At 33.7% G+C, this 21379-nt stretch overlaps 1 protein-coding gene across 6 annotated transcripts in view; it reads right to left on the bottom strand.

The window, feature by feature from the left end:
* Window positions 1-7870: 7870 nt before the first annotated feature.
* The window catches only part of LOC129749937 (sodium/potassium/calcium exchanger 3-like), a 33815-nt gene continuing 20306 nt past the window's right edge, over window positions 7871-21379 (bottom strand). For all 6 annotated transcript variants that reach the window (XM_055745072.1, XM_055745069.1, XM_055745071.1 and 3 more), the window contains exons 4-8: window positions 20791-20938; window positions 20050-20253; window positions 19786-19983; window positions 8395-8618; window positions 7871-8233 (exon numbers count right to left, since the gene is read on the bottom strand). In XM_055745072.1, coding sequence (XP_055601047.1) covers window positions 8021-8233; window positions 8395-8618; window positions 19786-19983; window positions 20050-20253; window positions 20791-20938 — 987 coding nt within the window. In that variant the 3' untranslated portion in view covers window positions 7871-8020. The remainder of the gene's footprint in view (window positions 8234-8394; window positions 8619-19785; window positions 19984-20049; window positions 20254-20790; window positions 20939-21379) is intronic.

The raw sequence follows: 21379 nt of genomic DNA, 5'->3' as shown, positions 1-21379 counted from the left end.
TAACTAATCATCTTATTATTCATATTCTTTTGCAGTAGAGTAAAGTGGGGCAAGAGTACGCACTTAGTTGTGTACTTATTGTATCTCTTCAAAGAACAAAGTATCATTTATAGTAATTAAACCAAATTAAAGTAAGGCTCTTAACCTTGATTGTATGACGCTAAAAGTTTTGATTATGTTTGTAAACATTGATAAAAAATCATATTTTTCAAAAATTACCAAAGCGTACTCTTACCCCACCAGTGGGGCAAGAGTACGCATGAGGTGGGGCAAGAGTACGCATATAATGTATTCCATTCTGGTCCGGTGTAAGTGAGGTCTTGAATCATTATAATCGTTTATTAAACAAAACAAAACCTTTATTTCATAAACAATAGTTAAAATAAAACAGTGTTTTTATGGGTAACGCTGTTCGCTTCAGCAAAGGCAAAGGCGAAGTGACGCAAATCACTGAAAGTCAGACCGTAAAAAGCACTGTGCAGCGCTCTGCAGTGATTTACGAGATCCTCTGACTGCTGAGGGGTAAAAACTGAAGTTAATTGTCCATGGCTTTCAGCACCGAATCCCTGGTCGAGAAAAATGATTGTTATTCACAATTCAATACAAAAATATCTTCTATTGATTACCTTCTTAAGGCGTTTACGCAAGGTTGATTCCGAAGTCCCGAGGCTTTCAGCAATCCGGCGCTTCGATTCTCCGTCCTTCAACCACTGCCTGGCGTTTTCCAGCATCTCCGGAGAGCAAATCTTCCGGCTGGTTTTTCCTTTGTACGTCCTGATTATTGAAAACATGATCATTCTTTGGGTTAGCTTTCCAAATGCTATCAAAAAGGAAACCAACGCGTACTCTTGCCCCACCAAACGTGCGTACTCTTGCCCCCTACGACCATTTGTGAAAAAAGCTAAAAGTGCTAAATATTCCGATCATATCCTGGCAAGAGTGTTCAACAGATTTAATCTATATTAATTATGTGTCCTTTGTCACGTATGCAGATTTGATTAGCGAATTTCCACAAAGCGTAATAATGTTTCCAAATACGCGTAAAATTACATAAAAATTGGAAAAACTATAACCTAACTCATTTCTCCTACGTGCGCGAACCAAACCACAAACAAAAACACATATCAGCACCAACACGAGAAAAGGGTCTATGTTCATTTATGACGTTTCGAGAAAAACGCGTTTGAAAATTTTTCAATCTTTTTTTAATCGCTAATTAAAATTCACGAGGAATCTTTCAAGTCTATATAGTCAAAACGATGCGTAGGATCATTCTAAATATGTTTTTATCGATGCGACGGTATTATCATGGAAAAATAGCTCGCAATTGTTTATAGACCCTAGCTGGAGTATGAAATTCGTCTAATTGTTTTTTACACCCTTTGCTTTGTACTGTATGTCTCATATGTGTGAGTGGGATGGAGATAAAATTTCTCCTTTTTTTTGACAAAGGCTTATGGTTCTCGCTACAGGAGTGAGTGAATAGCTTTCCGCATATTTCCCCTTTTAATGTTTTGCATCTAGACCGTTTGCTTTGTTGTGGAGTAAAGGGTGTAAAAGACAATCTGTGTGAGGATAATGTCATTTTATGGCTCTAAATTTTTTAGATCCTTTGCTCAAACTGCATTATAAATCTTACGAAAACTGAAAAGCTAAAAACGGTTTTTGTGTTAAGTAGAGCTCCTATTGGGCTATTTGAATCCACTGAAAACGGGTTTTGTTTATTTTGTCTTTTATACCCTTTTCTCATGTTGGTGCTGATATGATCAGCTGACTCGATGACCTGTCAAACCGGTACAGTGTTGTCGTTTACTGTAAAAGCCTAGTGCGTACTCTTTCCGCCTGCGTACACTTGCCCCACTTTACTCTAATATAAGAACAAAAAACAACGGAATTTCAGCGTACGAGTTTGTACAGAATCATAAATTCAAAAAATCGTATGAAAGTTGTTTTATACTTATAGGGTGCCAACTTTTAGTATAGCTAACATGTTGAATTCTGCAACTTCCTTCCAAGCATGACTGGCTAAAAAGGTTTTAATTATTTTTGTAATTTAATATTCCATTTCAGCTTTCCAGCAGAAAAATAACAGTCCACAAATCGTGTGCCGATATATTATTGATATATTTCCCATTGATATATCGTCGTGTCATCCATTTCAAATTGCCAAAAAAAAAATCAATGGTTTTTTCATAATCAAACATGTTAACTAGTTCATTATAACACTGTTCTGTAACTTTTTTTTTTGTTTTTACTTTTACAGTCTCTTATTCTGTCTTTTATTCTTAATAATTCATGAAATAGTTGAACTAGTTTTTATTTCGTTTCAATTTATGTTCTATTTCAGCTATATTCAAAATTATATTATAAAAATAGTCACAGTTAACATAGTATTATCAAACGTAAAGCTGGATGGCGTCAAATTTTTTAGTTTATTACCTAACGATCATTGTTTTTCAGCTCTTCTAATCATCAATTAAATATTTTTAGTATTAATTAATATTTTCATTTTCCACCCATAATATTTATTTGTATTCATAAAATATACTTTGAAAAACATAAATAAATCAACAATAGGAGATGGAAAGCCGAATCATAATTACATGACCCATTTGGTAATGGCGGGGCTTATTGACAAGGAAAGTTACCTCGGAATGTGCAGCTAGGTCTCTGTCATTCTGAAATGGGTTTCTGGAATTTCAATAGAGCTAACACCACCAGCACCCGCAACTGAACAATTTTAATCCAATGGATTAATGTTGACTCTTTTGCATAACATATCTGCCAGCTCAGGGGGTCATTGGTTGGAACACACACACACACACACACATTATCATCATATATCAAATTTTTGTTCAACACAGGCCAACCAAAATGAAGTGTTAGATACAGATAGAGATGCATCTACCACCACACATTAGTAGCGTGGTCCGCCCCACAAGAAAAATACTGCACTGCAACGAACGAAAAAGATGAAATGTGATCGCTCAAATGAGCTCCCTTTAGCTCAGAAACGCATCGATCGATTTTTAAATTTTTGCTTCGAATTCCAGCAAAAAAAATTGCTGGAAACGTTCAGTAATCCAAATTTTTGCTGGAAACCAGCTTTCGGTTTTCTAATTTCTGGATTTTTCAGCATTCGGTTGTGTTCTTGTCATTTTTGCTGAAAAATCGGTTTTCAAATTTCTTGACTTTCCGAAAATTGGTCTAGTTTGCTAGAAAATCAGCAAGCGAGTTGTCAAATTGGAATCTATTTGTTTTTTTACACTGAAGCAAGTTGAGACTCTATTTTACGAATTTTGGTTAGATTAATATAATTAAAGGGTGATACGGTCAAAATTTGGTCAAGGGAAAACGCGTGTAAATCGGTGAAATCGTTTATTTGAAAAATCAAATTAAATTTCTTTTTCAAGTTTTATTAGTATAAAATTCAGCAAATATATTCAGTTAGGTTTTCGCTTTTCCAAATCCGAATTGCAGGGCCTTACGCTTAACCCTTGTCATCAGATGTTGAACAGCCACCTTGTCCACCTTCTTCGCCGCAGAAAGCCAGATTGCCTTGAACTGCTGCTCGTCCTTAGCAGTTTTTTTGGTCTTCTCTAAGTTCCGCTTGACAATAGCCCAGTATTTCTCAATTGGGCGGAGCTCTGACGTGTTGGGAAGGTTCTTGTCCTTGGGAACCACCTGCACGTTGTTGGCGGCGTACCACTCCATGGCCAGTTTACCGTAATGGCAAGATGCCAAATCCGCCCGAAACAGTACGGATCAACCGTGTTTCTTTAGAAGAGGCAGCAGACGTTTATTCAAACACTCTTTTACGTAAATTTCTTGGTTGACAGTCCCGGAAGCTATGAAAATGTTGCTTTCAAGCCACAGGTACAGATGGCTTGCCAAACCAGATATTTCGTCGCGAACTTTTACAGTTTCATGTGTTTCAAGTGTTTCAAGTGTTTGAAAATATCTGCTACCTTTCCCCTTCCTTTTGCCGTATAAATTCCTGTCCCGGAAGCTGCTTGTAGTCGGCTTTGACGTAGGTTTCGTCGTCCATTACCACGCAGTCAAACTTCGCCGTCGTATTTTGTTTATCATCGCGATTTGGAGTCACTACCTTCTTGTAAGTCGATAGTCCGGCTCGTTTTTTGGCTCGATGCACGGTTGTAGACGATAAACCCAGCTTATTTGTGGCATTTCGGAGAGAGAGGTTAGGGTTTCGCTTGAAACCGGCAACTCTCTTTGTCGTCTCAGCGGCTTCCGGTTTTGGATTTCCCCCCGATCCAGACTTCCTGGCTGTCGACAAACGTTCCCCAAACACTTTAACTACATTTGTAACGGTTGATTTGGCAACTTTTAGCAATTTTGAGTAAATTCCAAAATAAAAAAGGAGCAACATTCTACACACACACACACCTTCAAAATGAGGAGTGTTCAGGTTTTTTAAATGCAAAATTGAAAGAAATACGTCAAGTTGATATTGACCAAATTTTGACCGTACCATCCTTTATTTTTATTTTCCTCTATATTCTAGCAACTAGATATCAAGTCAAGGGTGAGTTTTTATTGGACAGGTTGAAATTCGATAAAAGATACTAGTCAAAACTATTTTTACAAGTGGCGGATGATCAACTCTTTGGCACAAAGCTGTCACCCCAGAGCCGGTATTAAAATATTGAAAAAAATCGTGTTTCTGCAAATAACAATATGGGAGAAAATAATTGTTTTTATTGTTTATTGTATGCATAGCCACCCAAGCAAGCAAAAGTCTCATATCTACTTAAAATCGTGCCTCCAAAGTTCGAATTTCGCTGAACAAAGGTTCTAAAGGGATTTGGTACCGAATTCTCTCGAATGTGAGCATGAAAGTTACAAAAGGTTCCTCGAATAGCCTTCTATGGACTTGAAGTTCCAAGAAGTTCCTCAAACAGCCTTTTTTGTGACATGTAAATCGCACCCACACAGTATAAAAGTTACAAATTAGGTCTCAAATAGCCTTCTGTGAACTTCAAGTTCCAAAAAGTTCCTCAAATAGCCTTCTGTGAGCTTCAAGTTCCAAGAAGTTTCTCAAAAAGCGTTTTTCGTGACATGTCAATCGCATCCACTCAGTATAAAAGTTACAAATTAGGCCTCAAATAGCCTTCTGTGAATTTCAAGTTCCAAGAAGTTCCTCAGATAGCCTTTTTTGTGACATGTCAATCGCATCATTCAGAATAAAAGTTACGAATTGGGTCTCAAATAGCCTTCTATGGACTCGAAGTTCTAAAAAGTTCCTCAAAGAGCCTTTTTTGAGACATGTCCGCCATTTCATGAATATGAAATGTGAACGAACATCACAAAAGGGCATATAATAAATAAAACATTTTTTGGAGCTTGGAAATTGTTGAAATGTATAATTTATATTGAAACTTCAACTCGGAACAACTAAAAGCTATCGCACAAATGACTGTTTTTGAAAAGAGTAAATATTTTGACTTTATAAAATTTCGTCAAACTGTATTTACTTACCACGAATTTATCACACATTGAAAGTCAGTTCAAGCAATTCATTAATTCAATATCAAGATAAACTCAAGAATTTGTATAATTTTATGCTTAACAGTTATAAACATGGAATTCCATTTTTTTAACTGGAAATTATTTTAACGGATGATTGATTTATACGCCGTTTCGTGATGTTTCTTAGTAATAATCAACATGCGTCTTTGCTGCTGGCCGCTGGCTGCCATTGCGGGTATTCTAGGAAGCTTATAACCACCTCGAATTTTAGCTGCCGGCAAGGCAACATTTAGGCGTGGCGTCGTGGCGGCACGTTTGGCTATCATCTCGGAGGATCGGGTTCAAATCTGGTACCAGGACTGATTTTTTTCATTAGTTTGTTAGATTGCTTGAGTAGCGAATCAGTCTAACAGAACAGGCGTGCGTGCTGGCATGTATCGAACAAAGTTTAAAAAAGCAATTCAGTAAGATCAACTGAGGGAGATGATGGGAGGCATAAAGATGGATGCCGAGAAACCGGCAGCACCACATGGGCTGGTGGTGACCAAAGTAAGAGAAAAGAGGAGAATTATTTTTTTGTTTTCGCTGATTAAACGTTTACTTGTGGGCTGAATAGAAGGCTGTTCAAATCTGTAATGGAACTTCAAAGTTTCAATAAGAACTTAAATTTTGGGCTGAATAAAAGGAACTTCAGCACATCGATTATGCTTATTAATCTGTGTTCGACCTTTTTAACGAGACTTTTGGTTACTTGGGCAGTATTCAAAATTTAATTTTGAATTTAAACATCAATTTGAACCTAAATACAGCCGGTTGTTTTAAAAAAAAACATGGTTGTCGTGACGGGTTTTGCGTCCAGAACTCATTCCAGCGTCCTCGAAATCTGCGACGTCTTTACTCGGCTAAAATGTCCAAAAAACTCCAGCAATCTGAATTGCTAGTTTGAATTTGAATCGCTGGAAACCAGCATTAACGTTTGCTGTTTTTTACAGCAATTTAAATTTCTACGATTTAACTTACCTGCTTCGGCGACAAGGTATAAGGCTTTCGTAGATTTTATCAATTTATTTGATTTTTAAATTTAACCTGCAACCAATATTCCAAACCTTATTATAATATTTACTAATAAAGCAGTGTTTACATTTCAATAGATGTGGTTTATGTTTACTTACGTTAAGTGCCTGCGCTATGGTAAATATAATGGTCTTGTTGCCGTGGTTCAAGTTCTGAAGGGTAGTATCGTGTACTATTTTCAAACACATATTTTAGTTTAAAATTCATCAAATAGGTTGTGTGTATGTTACCTGATCGGTGTTTTAGATTGGTAAGTATAAGGTCTTTTCGGAACAAGTTGTGATAGCGACTTGATGATCGAACTGCGATAATGAATGGTGATACAAACTCTGATGACTGTGATTATAGGTTTAGCTTTGTGTTTAAATATTGTAAGAACTATAGTAGATGAATGTACATGTAAATAGTTGTTAACTAGTTTCAACAAATACATCAATTTTGGAGAAATTAAACCCTCTACACTAACTGTCATATGTAACTAAACGTTTCACCATGCGGATCAAGGATCCGTTTGTAAACTAGTATGTCTTCATTCTTAGTTTATCTTTTTCTTTACCAGAAGGCTTCTCTTTAGTTAACATTGACGTCAGTTGTTGGTGGGGTCTTCTTGGTAAAGAAGGCGCGTTCGCTGATGCCGTAACACTGACAATTTTAGGGAGGGAAACCATACACATTTTTCAAACGAAAACGCTCACTGAAGAAGATAGTCAGTTGAACTTTTTTTATACCGTGGTTGAATTAAAGGGGATTTTTCGATTGCTTTCAGTTGAATGTTTAATTGAAGGACAAGAAAACGATCTTTTTTAATATCTATTGAATGTTTTATGCAAAATTGTCGAGAAAATGCATCCGATTCACTAAGCAAACGCAAACTCACGTAGTCTTTACAAAAACACACACCATAAATCAAACCTCTGTCGAAGCGGGCGCCTGATGCAAATCTGTGCTGATCAATAAACTTCAATAGCTTTCCAACCGAAAATCAAGCTGAAGCCAATAAAAACGGGAGCCCTACTCAAACGGTTCCATTCAATTCTACGCAGCATGTATTGCGTCACACCAGAAACTGTCGAATTGAACACAGCCAGATAACAAACCGGAAAATCTTTAATCCCTACCGCAGTAATTTGCTGGTGGGTGCCCATCATTCATCGCAGATGTAAATTTATCAATCAACAATTGTGGTTGTTTTTTGGGATGCTTCCCTTTGTATACATTGCTGTATGTTTATTTTTGAAACCATATCGCGAATGAGCGAAGCCTGTTATCAATTCTAGGGACTTTCTAAATAACAAAAACATTGTCATAGTTTTCGGTGTATTATATTCTCATTATCTTACAAACAAAAGATAAACTAAATACTACCCGGTAATAATATCAAAATAATTTAGATTCCTTATCCTCCGGAACATAAACAAACTTCTTATGGTATTTACAACGAACCGAGACGAAACTATCAATGCTCACAGGTCGGCAGGTTGACCGGGAAGAAGACATTCAGCTCGATCAGACTGGACACGGTCAGAAACGCCACATACATCGAGGTGCACGTGAGTCCAACCTTCCAGTCCAGCTTGAACCGGTTGGTCCAGAAGGCAAGGTACAGACCGCACAGCGTCGAAAGCAGCGATATCGCCGAATACGTTAAGCCCTGCGAGTTTAGAACCACCTGAAAAAAACGACGAGAAATTGGTCAGGATTTTCCGTTTACAACCGAGGGATTCGGCTGCCGTAAAATTTGTTACTCATCACGCTAACGGCTTATAACTAGCTACCTATAAATATTCGTTACGCGCCGTTGTGATGACTAACCCCCCCTCAAAAACCTACCCAACGTTCACCGGGAACGGCCGGGAATCCGAGGGATTTTATCAGCCACGGTAGACCCAGACAGAGCAAGATATCAAATGTGTTGGACCCAATCGAGTTGCTGATACCCATCTCGCCGTGACCCCGGTTGGTAATGATGATGCTGGAAACGGCCTCTGGGACGCTGGTTCCCGCTGCCAAAAACGTCAGACCCATCACCGAATCCGGGATGTCGATGGTGTCACCTGGAAGAGAAAGACAATGGAAATAACAATTATAATTAAAAAAAAATTATGAGATGTGTCGTAAACTAACACTCAATTTAAAAGCAGTATTTTTTAAGTTGCTAAGATCTTCATAACACATTTTAAAAAAAGTTTAGACGCTCTTACTTTATATGTTTTTTAAAAATTTACTTAAAATATCGTAAGGTGATTTGTCAATCGTTGCAAAGCTAAGCAGATAATCTTAGGTTTTATGCTGTATTTTACTCATTTTAGTCGAACTCCCCCAATTTGTAGTCGATTGTACAATTGTAGGATAGATCAATAAGATCCATAAATTCAGGTGTTAGAAAAAAATCACATGAACATTTAAAAAAACCATTAAAACAGGTTATTTGTGTCCAAAAGATGTCACACAGTCAATCTTCATGACGTGCGTAAAGCTTTCTAAAAGCTGAGCCATCATGTGTTTTAAGAGTTGATATTTGGTGCAGAATTGTTATGAGAACCTCTAGCCCTTTTTAAAAGGCGTCATCCATATAAACCGTCCAATGCACAGCGGAAAATTTGGACCCAAAATCCCTAGACATTTGAAGTCGCCGGTTCGAGAGGCTGGAATAGCACTTATGATACGTGAAATTTCCTCAGAAAATTAAATCTGCGGTCAGATTCCATTCTCCATCTCCATCTAAATGGAGTGCTATTTAGCCCTAATTACCCTGTAATGTGATTTTTAATATGTCCTTGAAACTTTAAACTGAAATTATTGAAATTCAAAAAACGGACTCAAAAGTTCTTAAACACAAAAAATATTTGAAAAAAAAATGATTATTATTCGATGGAGAGAACATAGGATGTCATTTGATTTTGGTCCCTTACAAGGCCGTGCAAACGGGGGGTGGAGGGCTTAGGGGTTAAATCTTAAACGTAGTTTCCATGATTTTATTATCAGTCTTTTTTATTATGAAAAAAATCGTATACATACATATGTATGTTATTGCTTATTTAATGCTATTATGAAATATTCATCAAAAAACCAATTTTAGCCTCAATCAATTTTTTTTCTTGTTCTTTTCAATGTTCAACTTGATAATCAAAAGGGTTTTTATAAATAAGACAAGGTTACAAAATTCACATTTTTCCAAGGTGCAGAGGTTTTTTTTTATTTTTCAATCAGCTTTTATATTTGAAATAAATGTTCAGTATCAGTGAAAAAATGTCTGCATTTGATAAAAAAAAAACCTTAAAAATTGTAGATTAGCGGATTTTAATCAAAATTCAACTTTCTTCAAGACTGCGAGTACATTCAACTTCTGCGAAAAAGTTATGAAAGATTTGTAATCATTTCTTTTGCCCCAATTTGAAAAAAACGGGAATTTATATGAATTTTCTGAAATTTTTTTAACTAAATTGAATTTAAGATAGATTTTTTTAAAAGCAAACATTACCCAAGTAACCATAAGCATTAGGCCATAACCCTTAATCAGCATTAAATCAACATTTCTAATGCAAGTTAGCATTATATCAACATTCATAATGCTTTTTAGATTTATATAAGCATTATTAGTGCATAGAAGCAATAAAAAAAAAGCCTTAATGAGCATTAAGCCATAACCCCAAATCAGCATTAAATCAACATTTCTAATGCAAGTTGGCAAGTTGGCACTTTTTAATTTTAAATCAGCATTATTAATACATAGAAGCAGTTAAAAAAGAGGTGTGACCCGAACAGTACTTGAAGTACGGGTTTTTTCACCCACCTTATCAGCATCAAGCGTGGTCGAAATGGTAAAGGCGCAAGGAAAGATAAAGGCTGCTGCCGGATCCTCGGTTCGAGACTCATCAAAACTAATTCATAATTCAATTATATTCACTTCTTATTTCTTAGAACCCTTCATTAAGCAGGCATAATCCTCCATTCAGCAGGTTCATTGATGATGTAGATCATAATAATTTTTTAATTTTTGTTCATTTAAATTATTCAAAGAACAATAAACAATAAATTATTCAATAATCAAAAGGTGTTCTAAGTATGCATTGTAAATGCTTTTATACGGCTGGCGAAAAATGACGTTTGCATGGTGCTCTAATTCAGCATTTGTAATGCTTATTAAAGGCTATGTTGTGATAGCATTTAATCAGCCCGCTATTTCGCCTTTTTAGCATTAAATCTGCATTATATACGCATATAGTGCAAAACAAGCATTAATACAGAGTTAAATTTGGGAATATAGTGTTGATTAAGGGCTATGTATTAGTGCTTATGGTTACTTGGGTTAATCGTTTTGCAAGATTTAACAACTTTGTTCAATAAAATAAAACCTGTTTTTTCAAACTTTCTTCTGTAATGGTGGTAATACATACTATCTAAGTAACCATATGCATTAAGCTGTAACTCTGAATCAGCATTAAATCAACATTTCTAATGCAAGGTAGCATCAAATCAACATTTCTAATGCAAGGTAGCATTATATCAACAATCACAATGCTTTTTAGATTTATAAAAGCATTATTAATGCATAGAAGCAATAAAAAAATAGCACTAATGATAGCACTATATGCACATATAGAGCTAATATATAAAGTAAACAAGCATTATATCATCAATCATAATGCTTTTTAGTTTTAAATCAGCATTATTATTGCAAGGAAGCAATAAAAAAAGTGGTGTGACCCGAACAGTACTTGAAGAATGGATTTTTTTACCCACCTTATCAGCATCAAGAGTGGTCGAAATGGTTGATTGATGGCAGGTTGATTGACGTTGTAGATAATAATTTAAATTTTTAATTTTTGGTCATTTTTATAATTCAAAGAATAATAATTAAATGATTAAAAGGTGTTCTAAGTATGCACTTTTAATGCTTTTATACGGCTGGCGAAAAATGACGTTTTGATGGTGCTCTAATTCAGCTTTTCTAATGCTTATTAAAGGCTATGTTGTGATAGCATTTATTCAGCCTGCTATTTCGCCTTTTTAGCATTAAATCTGCATTTTATACGCATAAAGTGCAAAACAAGCATTAATTCAGAGTCATATATCGGAATATAGTGTTGATTAAGGGCTATATTTTAGTACTTATGGTTACTTGGGTAGTAATGATATGTTTTCAAATTTTGAAAAACTGTTGAATGAACTTTTTTAGATAATTTGTCATTATCTTCATCAAAATATTATAGCTTAATTCAATTAAGTATAAAAAACAAACTCAGCGTCATAATTTTTATTGCATGTACATTTGAGTGCATCAATTGATAAACTAGTTATCAATGATTGATTTCACTAAAAACTCATCACAACTTCATTTTAAAAACTCTTAAACATCGCATCACAAAAATAGAGGTGACAAACAAAGACTGACAAAAGATAAGTGTACAGTTAAGTTTTTAAAATGGAAAAAGTTTTCTTCTAAATTGTCGAAAAACTAATCTTTTTCATCTCCAAATTTTGTTTAAATTTTAGGATAAATTTACCGAATTTTAAAACAAAATTGTTTTTAGTTTTACCGAATTTTTAAGTCGAACTTTTTAAAATTCTTGTTATATTTTTAGTTTGTATTTGTTCTAGAATCCTGAATTTTTATGTTTTGAAAAACTAATCTCTTTGGAAGCTTAAAGAACTATTTTTTTATAATAAAAACATAGTTTCTACATTTTGTCCTTTCCAGGACCCAACATTCCAATGGACGGCGACAAAATACGGGTCCTTCGCACGACCCGGTCCCTTAAACCTGTGAAGAAAATATCATTTTATAAAATAATTCCTTCAGGTATTGGAAGTTGATCGATTTCACACAATATATGAATAATATTATATGAATATCGATTAACTCCAAACTTTCAGATTTTTTATGCTCAAGAATCAAGATTATGCAGTTTTGAATAAGGATTTATCTTTCCACAAAGTGAATTGTTTGAAGTACCTTTTTCATGAACATTGGATTATTTGTGATGAATGTAAATCCTGTATTATTTTATCATAAAATATCACATCCCATTGAAAATGTTTTTAACGATTTTTTGGCTGAAAAACTTTTATGATCGATTACGTTTAACTGAGTCTAAGTCTAAGAACAGCATTTCAGCTCATCCAACCTACAGCTCTTTTTTTGGGTTTTGGGTTATAGTTATAGTTATAGTTATAGTTATAGTTATAGTTATAGTTATAGTTATAGTTATAGTTATAGTTATAGTTATAGTTATAGTTATAGTTATAGTTATAGTTATAGTTATAGTTATAGTTATAGTTATAGTTATAGTTATAGTTATAGTTATAGTTATAGTTATAGTTATAGTTATAGTTATAGTTATAGTTATAGTTATAGTTATAGTTATAGTTATAGTTATAGTTATAGTTATAGTTATAGTTATAGTTATAGTTATAGTTATAGTTATAGTTATAGTTATAGTTATAGTTATAGTTATAGTTATAGTTATAGTTATAGTTATAGTTATAGTTATAGTTATAGTTATAGTTATAGTTATAGTTATAGTTATAGTTATAGTTATAGTTATAGTTATAGTTATAGTTATAGTTATAGTTATAGTTATAGTTATAGTTATAGTTATAGTTATAGTTATAGTTATAGTTATAGTTATAGTTATAGTTATAGTTATAGTTATAGTTATAGTTATAGTTATAGTTATAGTTATAGTTATAGTTATAGTTATAGTTATAGTTATAGTTATAGTTATAGTTATAGTTATAGTTATAGTTATAGTTATAGTTATAGTTATAGTTATAGTTATAGTTATAGTTATAGTTATAGTTATAGTTATAGTTATAGTTATAGTTATAGTTATAGTTATAGTTATAGTTATAGTTATAGTTATAGTTATAGTTATAGTTATAGTTATAGTTATAGTTATAGTTATAGTTATAGTTATAGTTATAGTTATAGTTATAGTTATAGTTATAGTTATAGTTATAGTTATAGTTATAGTTATAGTTATAGTTATAGTTATAGTTATAGTTATAGTTATAGTTATAGTTATAGTTATAGTTATAGTTATAGTTATAGTTATAGTTATAGTTATAGTTATAGTTATAGTTATAGTTATAGTTATAGTTATAGTTATAGTTATAGTTATAGTTATAGTTATAGTTATAGTTATAGTTATAGTTATAGTTATAGTTATAGTTATAGTTATAGTTATAGTTATAGTTATAGTTATAGTTATAGTTATAGTTATAGTTATAGTTATAGTTATAGTTATAGTTATAGTTATAGTTATAGTTATAGTTATAGTTATAGTTATAGTTATAGTTATAGTTATAGTTATAGTTATAGTTATAGTTATAGTTATAGTTATAGTTATAGTTATAGTTATAGTTATAGTTATAGTTATAGTTATAGTTATAGTTATAGTTATAGTTATAGTTATAGTTATAGTTATAGTTATAGTTATAGTTATAGTTATAGTTATAGTTATAGTTATAGTTATAGTTATAGTTATAGTTATAGAGTTATAGTTATAGTTATAGTTATAGTTATAGTTATAGTTATAGTTATAGTTATAGTTATAGTTATAGTTATAGTTATAGTTATAGTTATAGTTATCGATATTGAATTTTTAAATTACCAGCTGTGGTCTGTAAAACTAAGCACTTTCATCATTTCTATATGAGCCCTCAATCTTGCTGAACTCACGGAGGAGTTTGGCAACTCTGCTGGTGAAAAGTTTCTTTTACTCGGTCCGTGGATATTTTTTGTTAATCTTAATAGTCATGATTGGTCAAAAATATTAATAGTGTGGTATATTTGCTACTGAGAGTGATATGAAGTTGTGTGAATTGAATGTTCTTGAAGGCATGGGGGTTAAATGCAGAATTGGAGGTTTTTCAGAAGCAAGCAAAATTTTCTAGTTTCGTTTTCCATTCCGTTCCAAGCACAACTTTTACAATAGTGTTGCCAAAAGAATCAAATATTGCTATCTAAATAACCGAAATGAAGGCTTGCATGCATCGATCGTACTGTCTGTCAACGCGATGGGGGCAAATACGTAACGCCTGTCAACCATGGTGGGAAAAATCGTAACGCAGCAAAACAAAGTTGTCAAAATCACCTGAGCAAAGCGATCTAGGAGTATATTTTTATCCTTTTGGTGATTGGTGGTTTACTAAATCGATTACAAATTTATGAATTAGGGGAGTAAACGGGTTTTTAGAAGGGTCCGAATGCTTCGCAATGGCTGGTAAGTTTTTAGATATAAGCTTAAAAATGTTTTTCCGGCTCAGCTTCTTTGTACATCTGGTTAACTCAGGATACGTGTAAGTAGACAACAATTTTCCGTAAAATGTTAGCACCTAATCGATGCTTTCTCCATATAATTTAATAATAAATACGGCAAATGTGATATGACTTGTTTCTGATGTGAGTCGGCTCTAGGATCAGGTTGATAATTACTTATCACATAAAATGAACTTCTTCCTAGAAGATTGATTTTTTTTAAATTTATTTATGTATTGTTGTTCAAATACGGTTGTGAATCAGGAAGATATATCTTATATAATATTGAGTTTAAAGTGCATGACTGTTTAAAATAAGCTGTGATATTGTTCAATCGGAATGCGGAAATCAATGTCAACATAAATGAAGAAAAATATTCTTATTTGTTTCAAATGCAACTTCACCTGGCAAAGGTGCTGTGGTTGTGAGTTTTTTTCGTCTTCATGCACTTTGATTTTGAGTGTATTTTTGCTCGATAGGAAATAGTCAAAATAACACGAGCGTTGAAATTTGTTCAGCAATTTTAGTTTCAAATTAGTGTTTTAAAGACAAAGTTGTAATAAACGATGAGTCGAACTCTGAGCATAGATGAACGCTTAAATGATCCTACAAAACAATGCCTGTAGCAATTGTAATATAAAAACATTAAATCTTAACATATTACTTTATCTTAATTTGCTGTTAAAATGTCAAAAATCTTAATCTGTGAAGAGTAGTACAAAACTAAAACTACCCAAGTAACCAATAAGCAGTAATAACCGGCCCTATTTTGGCATTATAGCGGGATATAGAATATACCCAACAAAGCTTGATAGCTTCATATTTTATTCAAGTGCTGTTTAAAAGTCGGGTTTGGACTGCAAATCGGCCGATATACTGCCTATGCGAAAATGTCAAAAAAATTCCAGTGGGTACAACCCACTGGATGAAATAGAAAAAAAAAGAATTGTTTATGTTTTGTCTTTCATCCTCCGCTAACTATCTGTTTTCCTTTCTCCCTCACCCTTTTCCCAACTCTTATTTTTTTTGTCGTATGTAAATTCTTTGCTCTAGAAACAGGAATTGAACTCTTAACCTACCAGGTGCAACCAGTACAAAGCATTTTTCCGCGCCTTTGGCCTCTAAACTATTTCGTCCATGTCTCAATTTTGAGAAATTTGTAGTATTTAAATTCAAATACGCTACGTTGCCCCGAAAAGGAATTGAACGACACAAACAATAAACATGAAGAACTACAACATATCAGTGGTAAACGAAGAAACAAAACATCCAGCATATTCATCAGGAAAATTTTAGATTTATTTCTATGTTTTTTCATGGCACAGCACTTTTTTTTTTCAAATATAAACATCATTAGTAAAATATCACAATAAATATTCAGTATTTCAATGTTCACTATTTTTGTTTAATTTTGATTAGCACGACTTTTGTAGTAGAAAATTTAGCATAAGCTAACTTGATTCATGAACCGCTCATTTTTTCTGCTCCTCCAGGATCACTTGGGTGATATTCCCCGGGATATCCGATGCATAATCCATGTCCTTAAAGAGTTTTCGCAGATCCTTCCACTTTTTTGGCATTCCAGACTTCTTGGTCCTACGGGATCTTGAACAGCTCGAGCGAGTTCCACCGACACTTTTGGTTTGCCTAAGATTGAGCGGCCTGATCTTCTGCTTCAAAAATTGCTGTATCAGCTCCATCTTTGTCCTCCCGGTATTAAATTAAATGCAATTTTTAATCCTCTGATTCAAAAGGCAGCACGATTGGAAATTGTTTAACTTTTTATTGAAACTATCACTCGATTTTTTTTTTCTTTTTCAAAATGTCATACACTAAGCCGGCTATTGGCACTTAGCTCATACAGGGCTTATTTGACGTTTTAATGCCACCTAGCCTATTGGCATTGGTAAATATTCTGAAAAGCTTATAGGCACTGAAATGTTGAAATACAGCCCAAATGCAGCTTATGATAGTGCTTAATGGTTTGTTGGGTACATATCATGTTCTTCAATTGCGATTAAAATTTCACAAGGGTATTTAATTTCGATTTTTTTTTAAGTTATCTAAAACGGCCTTTTTATACTCATTCGTTGTGTGTGTGTGTGTGTGTGTGTGTGTGTGTGTGTGTGTGTGTGTGTGTGTGTGTGTGTGTGTGTGTGTGTGTGTGTGTGTGTGTGTGTGTGTGTGTGTGTGTGTGTGCGTGTGTGTGCGTGTGTGTGTGTGTGTGTGTGTGTGTGTGTGTGTGTGTGTGTGTGTGTGTGTGTGTGTGTGTGTGTGTGTGTGTGTGTGTATTTGTGTGTGTGTTTGACGTGATCGGTTGGTTCAGTCGTCGGTGTTTAGAAATAAGTGTCTTATAGTACATCAGGCAAGCGAGGCGCAATCGGATGCGTTTTTATTCTTCTTTTTCTCTTTATTTTCTCCGTTTGCATAATGCGTTACAACGTTTTTGCTCGTTAGGTCATTCTTGCTCTCCTCGTTTTAAACGCGTGATAAAATTTGGTAAGTTGCACCGGTGCTAAATGCATTGTACGTGTATGACAATGGTCTTGTCAATCACGGAGTAGCAACTACTGAAATGTACGGTTCATCTAAGCTCAAGCTCAAGTAAAATTTTTAATTTATTAGTTTTTTGTAAAAAAAATTACTGCGTGCTTCTTCAATTAAAAATATTTAATAAGACTGGGAAAAATTCAGTGATGGCAACATATAGAACGAATTCCAAAGAATAAATCAAGGAAGAAAAATGAAATATTCATCTTGAAACATAAGATTGAAAATTATTTTGGAAGGGTTATTTGCTGATGAACATTATGCGTTTCATAATGACGCATCAAAATCTTCATGAATCATCGTAAAGATAAGAATTTATTCTTATTACATCATTAGTTTTTTTTTTCATAATGTGGTATTCTATTATCGATTAATATGAGTTAGCTTCATCAAAAAGCCTTATGAAAAAAGCTCAAAATCCGTTAAATTTTCTAGGACTAATATTAAAAATATTGCAAATATAACTATCCAAAAGAATCTTATCAAATTCAAAGAACTATTAACATGAAGTACAGAAATCGTTATTTTTTTCTCATAATTAGTAGAAGTCGTAAGAGACTTTAGAAACAACGATTTGCACCAAAATGTTCCCAAAAGAATCCAATTTAATTACAGATTTTTTTTCGCATTACTCTCCCCAAGACAGAAGTTCAATGCTAGCATAATCATTAGAGAACTATTGTTCAGAAAATATTTCAAATCTGAAATCTATTTCAAGTTAAAACTTGAATATTATATCGTACGTGTTTTAGTAAATAAGTGCTTGATTATATTTTTCACATAGATTCAAAAATAATTAAATAATTACACGGTTAGAGCCAAGAATGCTTTATCGTTGATACAGTTTCGCTCAAAATCCAATAAAAGTTCCAACAGTTTTACTTAGCAAAAAAAAGTTGCAAAGCTCCTAAAAATGAAAAGTTTATAAATCAGATAGTTTACAAACAATCAGGAAATAAAATACGTTATATAATGTGTTGAAAAATTGTTGAAACAATTTATGTGTATAATTTTAGTTTCGTAGTGTTCAACGCATTCAAATTATAAGTCAATAGTTTACTAGCATTTTTTGGTTTTGTTGAATAGAGGGATGATGATTTGTAATAATATAAAAATTGTTTGTTTTAGATCGGACGGAAAGTGAACACGTTATGAAATTAAACAAGGTGGGTTCCAGCTACAGGTAAGCTGAGAGTGTCTAGAGGTAAGACAGGTAAAAAGGTAAGATTATTTTACCATACAAATATTTCATTGATTAAATATATTTTATAAGAACGAACAAAAAGTTGCCAGCTGGGCAGGTATCTACACGGATGCGGAATACCTGTCGTAGATTCTTAACTCCAAATATGTTATGAATTTTATACGGCTGCGAAACAGTTTGCTCGTTCTACAAGTAAGACATACACCTACACGAAACATTATCATTTCATGACAGTTCACACGAAGCCATGGTGTCGGGTATGTGATAATTTGCATTGAAGATCGGCCGAACCAAAAATCTAAAGGATGCAAATTAACGCATACGTTGGCGAAACTGCGGTGAATCCGTGCACCCATGGGGGATTATCTACATACATACATACATACATACTCAATCTTGCTGAACTCACATCAATTAAAGTTTTTCAATACGACTCCAACAAAACGAATTATCTTTGATTCTAAATGCCCATTTTTTTTTACTTTTAAGGTCGTTTTCTTAAGACCCCAAAAATCAAAACAAAAATCTCTAAGAATAAGCTGATAGCAGACATTTGAACAATTTTAAAATGGTAGTTTTTATGAAAACCTGTTCAGGAGTTTTGATTTTATAACCAAAGCAATAATCTGGGTCTAAATGTTTTTCAGTACGAATCTGGGCTGGACAAATCTGGGCAATATTATGTAAAAATTTGGAAAATTCAAGACATTCGATTTGAAAACTGACGACCAAAAATCCGGGAAATATCCAAGAAAATTTTGAGAAAACTCAAAATTCACTGAACCAAAATCAATTCAAATTTTTTTTTTAAAAATGTGTAATTGACAAATTTTTAATCGTTTATTAGGCTTCTAAAAACTCTAAAGATTATTTTTAATAAACTTGTTCAAAAAATTTCGTTTTGAAGGCAGAAATAATTTTTTTTATTTGCCAAATAAAGCGAAAAACCCGGGTTAAAATTCCCAAATTTTGTATTACATAACCGGGCAAACCCGAATAAAATCGGCACCGTTCCTAAGATATCGCTTCAAGAAAGTACAGTTCGGGTCATTTAGACCCTAACCATAAAGGAAAGTTAAAATAAAATAATTTAAAAAAAACTAAAACTCAAAATGGAGAGATGTCCAGTTGAACCTAAACTATGGAATTGATTATCCACCACAAATGCCTAAAAAAAAATGGTAAAAATTGTGCAACGACTTACCTACAACGGTGATCAGGAACGCTACGAAGTAGGACGTAATTCCGATCCAGAAAATGCACGAAAAAAATGTAAGTATTCTCAGCTTCGGATATCTCCGACAGTCAGGAATTGTTGCCCACAGGGCAAATGTCACCGGCCACCGACAAATATAGGCAAACGTGTTCTCATCCCGCCGATCCCAGGGAGTCGATGCCAACTCTGTAAAATTAATTTCAAGATCAGTTGAGGCGATAAACCTCAGTTAAACAAATATCCGTATCGTACCATCTTCCTCAAAACTGTCCTCGCTGGCTTCGCTATCGCACATGTGACCGTTGTGTCCGTTTTCGCCATTAGCTTTCTGAGATCCGTTGGAACCATTTTTAAGCAGCGGAGAGATTTCCGTAACTTCTGTGTAAGGCCGGACATTCGATTTCCGCCTCAAAGTACGGGACATAAATCGATTGATGGAATCGTTACAGTACATCGCTAGAGAATTGAAGAAAATAAACATCAACCCAATTAGAACGACCTTAATAAGATATTAATCCACCGAAATGATAAGCCCAAAATTAATAATTACTAACATTGAAGGACTGTATTATCTATTTGGTGCATTCGTGAAGTTCATTACCCCAAACCGTTTTTTTTTTTTCATTCTAAGAAGCTCATAAAAGCGGTCTCCGTTGTTTATCAGAGAATGCACTTTCAGCTGACCCACATTGTCTTCCTAAAAGATTGGCCCCATAAAAGTAAGCAAATTTGTCATTGTCCATTCATGGCGGTTGTTATGCCAGGTGTCGGATTATAAATCAAATTGTGCTGTATTCTCAAAAGGGGCTCATGAACTTGAGCCGTTAGAAATGATTCACACCTTAAAATTCAAATTAAAATGTGAATTCTACTACATGGAAGATTAATGGGGTAAATCATCCTTAGGGATGAAAATCCCAATGAGCTATGAAAAAAAAGAGTCCATTTTTTAAATTTTCTTTCATGTATGTATTGTGATCATAACATGCTTACCAGAAATGTAGAAAACATATGCCGACACCAAAACGAGTGCCTCGTACCACACCACCTTGCCATCGATCAACACGGTAATCAATCCTATAACGGCCATACCGTACATAATCGAGTCTCGAGTAACCGGCCACCATCTTAGCTGGACAACCTGAAAAAGATGTTGAAACAAAAAAAAACTATAGATGGGATGGATCATCAGAATAATTTAAAAAATGCTAGAAAATTTAAAAAAAAAGTTACAATACTTTTTATTTAAATATTTTAGAATTGTAAGTTGTATAAAATCTCACGGTTAAGAGAAAATTTAAAAAAAATCATCGAGTTAAAAAAAACTCAATGCACGAAAGCTTGAAGCTGTTAATTTTTAGCTTTTCTTTGACGATCGCTTCTAAAAGGAGTCTTTCATACAAACCTTTAACAGTTTTGCGATTTTGTCGTTATCATGCATCAGATGAGACAAGAATTAGCACAAATGGGGGTATTTCAGGATAGACAATCGATCCATTAATGGTAGTTAGGAGCCGGGGTCGCTATTATGGTTTGAGATCCCAAATGGTAACAAATTAGGCGTCGGAGGGTGTTTGGATAC

This window comes from Uranotaenia lowii, chromosome 2 (assembly GCF_029784155.1).
Source record: "Uranotaenia lowii strain MFRU-FL chromosome 2, ASM2978415v1, whole genome shotgun sequence".
Classification (NCBI taxonomy): domain Eukaryota; kingdom Metazoa; phylum Arthropoda; class Insecta; order Diptera; family Culicidae; genus Uranotaenia; species Uranotaenia lowii.
This window is presented reverse-complemented; position numbering and strand designations above follow the sequence as displayed.